The following is a 9,849-nucleotide window of genomic DNA, read 5'->3' on the forward strand; positions in this document are numbered from 1 at the left end:
GTAAGCTTTCTCTCCTGGCTTTGATCTCTTTGATCTCCGGCAAAACTAAAATAAATTGCGACTGAAACAAAATGAAAATAAATCCAAACAGCTTGCCATCATTTTTGCCGTTCCATGGGTTCCGTTACTCCCCAAGCCTGCCCAAAATTTAGTTATTTTATTCATCTTCAATTTTTGACCGGCCAATGAGCCTGATATGCATGTTTTTTGAATTTGGGAGGAAACCAGAGTGCCGGGAGGAAACCCACGCAAGCACAGGGAGAACATGCAAACTCCGGACAGGAAGGTTGGTAACTGTATTTGAACCCATGACCTCAGAACTCTGCCGCACACGAACTAACCACCACGCCGTGCTGCCCAAGAATGTAAACATCTGCCAACCCAATAGGATTTTGCATTGTATTAATGTATTTTACTGCTGATTGAGTGCTGATTGTTGTTTTTTGTTAATTATTTGATGAAAAAGTTTTTGCGCAGTGCCCGAATAAAAAAAGCTGTAGCTGGTGTTGGTAAGAGAAAAACATATTCAGAAAAAGATGCCTCATAAGCCAGACACTGGCTTGCTAAGATCTTGTTCTGCTTACAGTAAATTGTCATTGGATGCAATGTAGGTGACAATTTTTGATTGATTTTTTTTATTTTCCCCCTCTGTTCATCAAATACAAGGTAACATCCATCCATTATCTGGACCGCTTATCCTCAGTAGGGTCACGGGGGTGCTGGAGCCCATCCCAGCTATCTTCATGCAGTGGGAAGGAGACACCCTAAACTGGTTGCCAGCCAGTCACAGGGCACACAGAGACGGACAAGTCACTCGCTTATTCACACCTAAGGACAATTTAGATCGCCCAATTAACATGAAATGCACGTTTACTTGTAATGTGGGAGGAAACCGGAGTGCCCGGAGGAAACCCACGCAAGCAGTGGGAGAATATGCAAACTCCACACAGGAAGGCTGGTAGCTGGATTTGATCACATGACCTCAGAACTGTGTTGCAGACGCGTTACCCAGTCATCCACCGTGCCGCCTACAGATTACAATGAATACAAAATCCACAACTTTGAGAAACAATTGGAAAAGAAGTGCTGAAGGGAAATACGGATTTTATTTTGGTCCCATCTCCTTGACATTCTACTCTAAAACGTTCCACATTAATTGAATAATAAAATCCATTTCTTAAAACACTACAATAAGTAGTATAAGTTAAAAAAAAATCCCATCTTATCATCATTGTAAAGAAATCAACATATGACTCAATATGAAGTCAGATGACAAATGTAAGAGTATAATTTCTCAACACACTACATTATTCAACATAACACACAAAATTATACTAAAACAATTTTGTTGTATCTCCCTTTGCCCTTTTTTGTATGCACATACTTTTATTTTGATATTTTTTTTTAATAAAAATTCAAAAGGTCTTATGAAAATTAGGGGTATATAATTTTCCTGAAAAGGAGGCCCGTTTTATTTAACTTTAACATTTACAACTACTTGTAAGGTAAAGTAAAATAGTAAATTAAATGATTCCTAAACGAGAGAGGGTCGACATGATGATGTACTTTTTGTGAGCCAAATTATCTCTTAAATGGTTTTAAAGAAAATGATTAAAATGATTTTTTTTTTAAAATGACATATTTTCTAGGGTGGGGTTTGAAGAGCTCCACTAAGGGTGCATCAGAGGTAGTGACGACAGAGCTGCTGGTTTAATCTTTCAAAATAAATTTTACTTGCGCCCTTTGAAGTAAGAAAAACAACGTGTAATGAGAAGATAATACAGACCATAACATATTATATTTTAAAAATATAAAATGAAACGTAATATTTGTATAGATTCAACTGTTTTATTGCTGTGTTTTTGGAACTATTCTCTTCTTTTGAAGGTAACAAAAAGAAGTACTTAGTTGATATTCCTCAGCTGGGTAGGCTTGGAGCTTCACTCGAGACGTAAGGACGGACTCGAATGGTGAAGCATTTGTTCGCTTGACGTTTCCACCCTGAGGACCGGCTGTATGATTAAGTTACAATCTTCAATGAGTAAGCATATCCCAGTGAGTTACGTTTTGGTGTGTTTTTTTTCAATTATCTGTCCTGGTTTTCTTGTGTGTCACGTATACATTGAAATTAGCGTCTGCCTATTAGGAAAATAATTAGAATCAGGGCCCCGATGTTGCTGCCATGTTTTTAAAACCGTTCATGAGCGTGTGTCGTATGTTGGAACATACTGTACGTGTAAACGTTACGTGGGCTATTACGTATATCATCGAAAGCATATGACTAAAGTTTAGGTTCGACCGTCCAGAAAAAAATGCATTAATTTTTATTGTTACGGACACGCTGTTCCGTTCGTCAGTATTTTTCGTCGTGTTTTTGTTCTATGGTTTTGACGAGTCGCCATGTTCGCCGACGTTTACGATTGGACGACCTAACATGGCGGTCGTACAAATAACACACGCTGTGATTTTTATTGTATTTAAATTGTAGAGATACCTCTAATCTACTCCAAACCTAGGTTTGAATTTTATGCGTGTTCCTGAATATGGCCCGCTTCCGTCTTTGTCACTCAGTCGCCATGTTGGCCAGATGCAGACTTAACCGGACAATGGCGGATTTAGCCGGTCGGTCTCCTGGTGTATTTTCCGTCGAAGCAATTTTACGTTTCACACAATGGTGCTTAAAATGTCGACTCTGAGTCAAGAACAAGAACTATATCATATAGTCTATATGACACACCTTGTAGGCTGTGTTGACGTCACTAACTAATGTCTTTGTTTACAATGACACCGCTGTGCAAGTGAGTCACAGTTTAACTGAGCAGATATACTGCCTCACTAATGTCAGTGAGATATTTGATTAATTAAGCCATCTGATGAAGTTAACAATTCTTATCTTGAGGGACCAGGGCAGATACAGATTGTGTCTGCCAGACAGTCCAACATAAGGCCATGTTCCAGGAGAATATTTGAATTTTTAGTAAGTTGGTAGGGAGCTGGTGTTCCTGATGGCAGTCGTTAGTCATCCTCCATTGACTACCAATCACCATTCCCCAAAGCTTAGACTGGCAAAATTCCGAGCCGATTAGTCCTGTTCTATTTTGTGTGAAATATTTTTATTCTAAACCAGTGTTCCAAATCATTTACCAGACAGGTCTCATGTCTGACAATATTTTCACGGCCCAGCCCAATAATAAGTGATAACGATAATAAGGTAGTGTCTACATCCACTATATAATCATTAGAGATTTAGATGACATAGGAAAATAAATTATGTTTTATCTCACTATCACAGTATTTTAAGTCACAATACTGTCCTGAATGATGAAAAACAAACACAAAAACAGCACAACAAGGGGAAATAACTCTTCAGTGTTCCTGATGATGCATAAATAAGACCTTGAAAAAGAATGTCAAAATCTGAATTTATTAAAGTCCCCAAGTACTGTATTCAATGTTTGTCAATTACAATGCTTAGTTTGAGCTGAGAAAAAGTGAAACAACTGTTTTTAATTAAATAAAAATTAGGGTTATGTGTTATTTTTCCAGTGAATATAAATAGTGTGATACGATCTAAAGCCTCTTTTCATGTCTTCTACATTTCTAGCGGTTGAAATTCTTCACCTCTGCAATCTGGGTTCGATTCGTATTCTATCCAATGTTGTGCAAATGTGGTCAGCGATAATTTTTAACCGATCAATAACAGCAAAAATATGATTAATTTAACCATAAAACCTCATGTATGTAATAATGTGCAGTTTATGTAACTAAATATGGTAAAAGCAAAAAAAATGGAACTTTTTTCTTTCTGTCCAGCCTGGAACCAAGTGTCCCATGGCTCGGTAACGGTCTGTGGACCACCGCTTTAAACCAAATGGTGTTAAAAGGATAGAGGGTAAAAAAAACAATGGCTACAAGTCTATGGGCTGGACTGATTGAATGTTGAACATTTTTAAGGTAAAGCATTCAGTCTCGTGATTATTAATTGAACCTAATGAAAACAAGCTAGTAATCTTCAGTCTTAAATGAAATATCCAGTCAAGCAGCATCAATAGCCTTTAGTTTCTATTCCAGCAAAAGTGTTCTAGATAATACCAATTTCCTACCATCCACTCAATTGAAATGCTTTTTCTAAATGTAATTGAAATGAAATACAATAAAATGCAAAAATTCCATTACCCTAAAACTACACTTTATTTCTAGAATATTTTTACATACTGTAAAAATAATAGACAACTATTCTTGTTATATAATTGACTAGTGAGTAAAAAAACTTTCTCCTCGACTTTCATATATGTGCCCTAAACTAATTCGCCCCCCTTTTCTTTCAGCCTTTGTAAAAGTTGAGAGATTATCAAAATCTTTTCCTAATTAAGGGCAGATATCACATACCCAATCATTTATATACTTACGATTAATGATAAAGGAATTTCAGATTCATGGAACCATAAAATATTCAGCAAATTTACTTCTAATAATGAAGCTTGTAAAATATAGAGCTGTAGTAGTTCACAGAATTGTAGGGGGTGGCTGATGGCTTAAGGTTGAACATTGAGTTGAAATTCGTGTTGCACACATTAGGAATGCAAATTTCAACTCCGAGTTTGTAATTTAAATGGACATTGTGAATTATTTAAAGCCTCTTACTGGAAGGTAAAAGCTAAATTTATTTAAAATATCATAAAAACGTGTATGTTTTTAAATACTCATTGGCCAAAAAAAATTGTATTTTACCAAACACGAGACTCGCCTACAGAACACTTGACATGATTATCCGACAACTTTCTGCTTAGGTAAACCCTGTGAATGTTGGGCAAAAAAATTAGAATAAAATGCTTTGGTTTGGTTTAGTCTCTATAGTTTGTGTTCTCCCTTGTGCGTTGTTACGTGCCATAATAGTGACTTACAGTGGTCAAATATTATGCAGTGTCCCTTTACGTTGGTAAAACAGTCACATTTGATTTTACTGTCGCCCTGCAGCAGTTCTGTGGTGTTCTGGGTCGCACATTTATGGAGTTTCTGAAGGGCAGCGGAGACTACTGCCAGGCTCAGCACGCCGCATATGCAGACGAGTGAATGAGTCAATTCCACGACTGCCTGGACACCATCAAGCTATAAGACGAAGGAACCCCCAGACGTCTGCACCAGCGGGACGCCTCCCGCAAACAGCGGCAACTCGGCCTGGATGGGGTAACTTGACTCGCTGCGCACCACCCCTCCCCGTCGGCTCCCGCCCGGTCACGAGCAAGGTGGAAGCCAACTCGTTTTGTTGCCCTACCCGCTCCTGCGCACACGTCCGAAAGTCCCATTTGTGAATTGCCACTTCAACGAAACGGATCCCGCCCACTGCCGCCAGGAGTATTCTTGTCCCTCTACGCCAAACTGTTTACGTTTGTCTTAAGCTCCCCCCTTTCTTGAGCCAAGCCCTTTTGCCTTCACCCCTCCTTTTTCTGCTGCTTCTTCTGTCGCCATGGCACGTATGAACAGACCAGCACCGGTGGAGATCACCTACAAGAACATGAGGTTCCTTATCACTCACAACCCCACTAATGCCACCCTTAACAAGTTCATCGAGGTGGGTGTTGTTTTCCCCGTTCTGTCAAATAGTTTTTAAAATTTTCTTTCTCCAAGTAAGGGTTAGATCTTGTGCTGGGACCCGAACCTGGCCCGAATTTACAGCAACGCATTTACGAAGCAGTGCATTCTTTTTCTTCGTGGATTTTTGGCGGCACGAATTCCTCGCACGATGCACACTGTTCGATGTTTGCGCTGCTCTGTGAATGCAATGCTGCCCAGCAAATGCATTGCTTGTGGGACACAAATATACATGCGGGGATGGGGTGAATTGTCTGAGGCGGCTAAATTCACGCTTCCTTCTCAAAAAAAGAAACACTGGCTTGCTTCAGGCTCAGTCCCTTAAATCAAGTTGATCCCTCAAATCGGCTGGTTAGTATTTTTATACCCGTGGGCCTGCTTAGGCTGTCTTTTTTTTTTTTTAGGCTTGATCTAACGCTATCTCCCAGGCAAAAAATTCTATCACATTATCCAACAATAATTTAAAAATAATCCTGGGAGCTTCTAACAAGGTCATTACACCAAACCTGGACTTTTTGTGTGCACCACAGTAATGGCAGAGATGGATGTGTGTTGTCAACTTCTCTCTTGCAGGAGCTGAAGAAGTATGGCGTGACTACAGCGGTGAGGGTTTGCTCGGCCACATATGACGCAAATCTGGTGGTTAAAGAGGGTATTCAGGTCCTGGTGAGTTATGATGGTCTGCAACTTTGGACAACTGATTTAAGGAGGAAATGAAACTTCGGCGCAGTGGTTAGCGCATGTGCGGCACAGTTCTGACGCCATGAGATTGAAACTTCCTGTGTGAAGTTGCGTGTTCTACCCGAGCTTGCGTGGGTTTCCTCCGGGCACTCTGGGTTCCTCCCACATTCCAAAAACATGCATGTTAGGTTAATTGGCCAGTCCAAATTGTCCCCTGGTGTGAATGTGCGAGTGAATTGTCTGTCTCTGTGCCCTGCAACTGGCTGGCAACCAGTTCAGGGTGCCCACTGCCCGAAGATGGCTGGAATGGGCTCCAGCACCCCCGCCACCCTACTGAGGATAAGCGGTGCAGATAATGGATGGATGAAACTTTGGCCTGCTGTTGATCACTTAACTTCTCTCCCAAATTTAGAAGCCCACAAACAAGCAAGGATTTTCACATTTAACTAAAGATTTTCTGTGTTCCCATCAGAAAAAAGAGTAAACTACAACACTTTGATAACTATTTGATATGATTGAATTTTCTAATTGCTTAATTATTCGGAGTGCGTTTTATGAAACCCGTCGATGCGCCATGTTAAAAAAAAAACTTGCCCTGTAATGTAACCGTAGAGTAGGCCAGCATAGCAATAGCCTTAACAGCACGCAAAAGTTTTGACTTCTCGAAACCATTCATCATTATTCAACCTCTGCCTGCAAGCCAGATTTAATTCTGTTGTGCCTGCTTTCCCCCCTTTCGCAGGACTGGCCATTTGACGATGGTGCTCCTCCCTCTAATCAAATTGTGGATGATTGGCTCAACCTTCTCAAGCTCAAGTTTCGCGAAGAACCAGGTTGCTGTGTGGCTGTGCACTGCGTGGCAGGCCTTGGAAGGTACAACAGGCGGCCAAAGCCTCCTTAGTGGTGCTAATGGGCATTCTCAAAAACATGTCTGGTACGTTTGCCTCACAGAGCTCCTGTACTGGTGGCCCTCGCCCTCATCGAATGCGGCATGAAGTATGAAGATGCTGTGCAGTTCATTCGACAGTAAGATGCATCACTAATTTTCATTGAGATTAATACACACAGGATTATTTTTTTTATTTTTTTTTCTCCATTGTACTAGTGAAAAGAATTGCTGTTACGTTTCAAATGACTAATACAAATTTGAGTGGCTTTGGATAATTATTCCTTGGGTGTTGCAGTGTTATAAGTGTGGGACAAAGATTGTACAATGCAAAATGAATGACATCCATCAGAAAATATGTAAACGCAATCATTTGGAATGCTCTGTGTTTGAAGCTCTTTAATTTGCTTCATCATTCACACGGGGCTAACTTGACTCCCCCCTTAGAATGGTTCAGTCCAACTCTACAGTTTGATGATTAAGTTAAGTTTGAATATTTTTTTGTGTCCCAAAATTAACATGTAAATATTCATAAACATATAGTATTCTTTGATTATAAATTCATTTAAACATTTAGTAAAAGGGCTGTGTGTATCGAAAAGTAGTTTTAATATTCTTTTGTGTTTGGTTTAGGAAGCGACGCGGAGCATTCAACAGCAAGCAGCTCTTCTACTTGGAGAAATATCGTCCAAAGATGCGTCTGCGCTTCAAAGATTCCAACAGCCATCGCAACAACTGCTGCATCCAGTAAAACAACATGTTGCCTTTGTCTCTCGGTTCCTAAATAATTCCGTAATGGGGAAAATATTTTCCTCGGTTCGTCTATATCCAGCTTTAGGTCTGTGTACTAAAATACAATTTGTCCTCACTAGTAAGCGCTTTAGGAGAACTAAACGGTTTGGCTACACAAAGCTGGATAATTTTTTTGGTTTCCTTACGCTTACAAATGCAATGATAAAATGACAAAACTTTATATTGTTTGCTAATATTTTGTGTTTAAGTGTTATATCTCCACAGGTAGGCGTTTTTTAATGTGATTTTTTTTTTTTTTTTTTGCACATACTTTTTAAAAAAAAAAGTATTTTTAGTTTTTGCGTTATTAAATGAGTATCTTGGCCAGCGTGACAGCTTATAAGTAGTCATCTGACCAATCTACTTGAGAAAACTGTTAACTGCAGAGTCAACCTCTGCTTGACATTGACAACCAATTCAAGTCACTGAAAAGAAACAAATTCAACCCAAAAATGTATCCTAAACTCGTGATATTCAATACACAAAATATGAAATTTAGTTATGTTTAAATACTTGTATTTTAAAGGGGGTTGTACTATACTGTAAAATTTGGCCACATTAACTTGTACCAAGTCTAAGGTAATTTTGTTTTTTGGGGCCGATCATAAGACTGACCTTATGGGTTGGTGGGCTAAAATGATTAAACATCGCATATTGTCACGTCGGCTTTTTTGACCCAGTTCATATCAATGCAAAGTTTAATTTCTGAACACTAGAACCTCAAACATAAAATGACAACTACACGTTATCAGTGAGATTAACCTCCCAGCTCACCTTTTTAATGCGGTTCGTCGAATCCAAGAATATTGGCTTGCTATATATTCTATGTAATGTTTGATACGGTTGTGCTAGTTTGGGAATGAGTTACATGAGACGGTTAATCACTTACCAGTGAGGACAAACTGCACCTGAACTGAATTTTAGAATTTTTCCAACTTTATCAGCTTGTCATGGCCATCTTGTCTCATTGAAAATGTAGAGGTTTTTTTTTACTGCTTTTGTTTACTAATCAACTGCCACAATGTGATTTTTATTTTTTTCCTCTCCTTTTAAACTGGACTTTCAATGTCTGCGATATTTTGTACACATTTTCATTTGTTATCCCTAACTTAACCCACTTGGATACTTGATGTTTTAATGATTCTTATTCTTAGTTGGCTATTTATATCTTATTGACGGACGTGAGTGATTTAGTACGTGAGCGGCAAAGTTGTACTTGTTGACACTCGTGACAATTCTATTAAAGTTTCAAACCGCCATGCCTGCTTGATTGCCTGTTTTTTTAAATTGAAATGCTTACACAAGTGCAATGGTTCCATGCGAAGACTTTTTTGCAAATCACTTAGTTGTGTGATTTTATCTTGTGTATTTCCAATACATTTCTGATTTGCTCTTATCAGACCATGGCGGCGACAAATTATTTCTCAACAAAGTTTCTTTCACCAAATTATGGAGCTACTACAACTCTTACAAGAAGTTCACGGATCCCTTAACTGCATGGTTCGTCGGGGCACCAATGAGGCACAGCCCTGGACAGCCTTCTCCACTGTTGCTGTTCTTGGGCTGGGGCAAAGTTGGCACCGGCCCATTCCTTAATGTTGTCAGCCCAGGTTTATTTCTGTATTCCTCCCCCTCCTGCACCCTTTGACTGCCCTTGAGGATTGTCTTCGTCAGTCCTGATGATCCTGTGACGTAAATAGTCTGTAATATAGTGTAATAATCTGTGAAGCTCTTTGAGACTCTTCGTGATTTAGGGCTATACAAATAAAAATGACTTGACTTGACCATACCACTGAAATTTCTGTCTGCGCACAGTTTGGAACAGTTCTTCGTAAGGTCTTATGTGCCCTCTGATGGTGTTGTGCACTGTTTTGTCACATTGGCTAAATGGCATCGCA

The 9,849-nt window shown here is 39.4% G+C and overlaps 1 protein-coding gene and 1 long non-coding RNA gene across 5 annotated transcripts; one reads left to right on the top strand and one right to left on the bottom strand.

Moving 5' to 3' along the window:
- Positions 1–604: 604 nt before the first annotated feature.
- On the bottom strand, positions 605–2,702 carry LOC148361560 (uncharacterized). Its single transcript, XR_015851137.1, has 3 exons — positions 1,905–2,702; positions 875–1,028; positions 605–769 (listed from the first exon to the last, which is right to left on the bottom strand). It is a non-coding gene; the product is annotated as an uncharacterized LOC148361560 (long non-coding RNA).
- ptp4a1 (protein tyrosine phosphatase 4A1) lies at positions 1,885–9,210 on the top strand. Of its 4 annotated transcripts, none has more exons than XM_088342270.1 (6): positions 1,885–2,041; positions 4,978–5,572; positions 6,166–6,258; positions 7,016–7,146; positions 7,225–7,299; positions 7,793–9,210. In XM_088342270.1, exons 2-6 carry the CDS (start codon positions 5,468–5,470, stop codon positions 7,908–7,910), a joined length of 522 nt encoding a protein of 173 aa, XP_088198396.1. In that variant the 5' UTR covers positions 1,885–2,041; positions 4,978–5,467; the 3' UTR covers positions 7,911–9,210. The 4 variants fall into 4 exon arrangements, with proteins under 4 accessions (XP_088198396.1, XP_088198395.1, XP_088198398.1 ...); XM_088342269.1 differs by having other exon boundaries at positions 1,895–2,055; XM_088342272.1 differs by having other exon boundaries at positions 1,922–2,055; positions 4,981–5,572.
- The last annotated feature ends 639 nt before the right edge of the window (positions 9,211–9,849 follow it).

This window comes from Urocampus carinirostris, chromosome 8 (assembly GCF_059441175.1).
Source record: "Urocampus carinirostris isolate Australia breed hairy pipefish chromosome 8, RoL_Ucar_1.0, whole genome shotgun sequence".
Lineage (NCBI taxonomy): Eukaryota > Metazoa > Chordata > Actinopteri > Syngnathiformes > Syngnathidae > Urocampus > Urocampus carinirostris.

Coding starts and splice junctions, on each gene's coding strand:
- ptp4a1 (XM_088342270.1), top strand. CDS start 5,468: ATGGCACGTATGAACAGACCAGCACCGGTGGAGATCACCTACAAGAAC. Junction 6,259..7,015: donor AAGAGGGTATTCAGGTCCTG/GTGAGTTATGAT, acceptor CCCCTTTCGCAG/GACTGGCCATTTGACGATGG. Junction 7,147..7,224: donor TGCGTGGCAGGCCTTGGAAG/GTACAACAGGCG, acceptor TTTGCCTCACAG/AGCTCCTGTACTGGTGGCCC.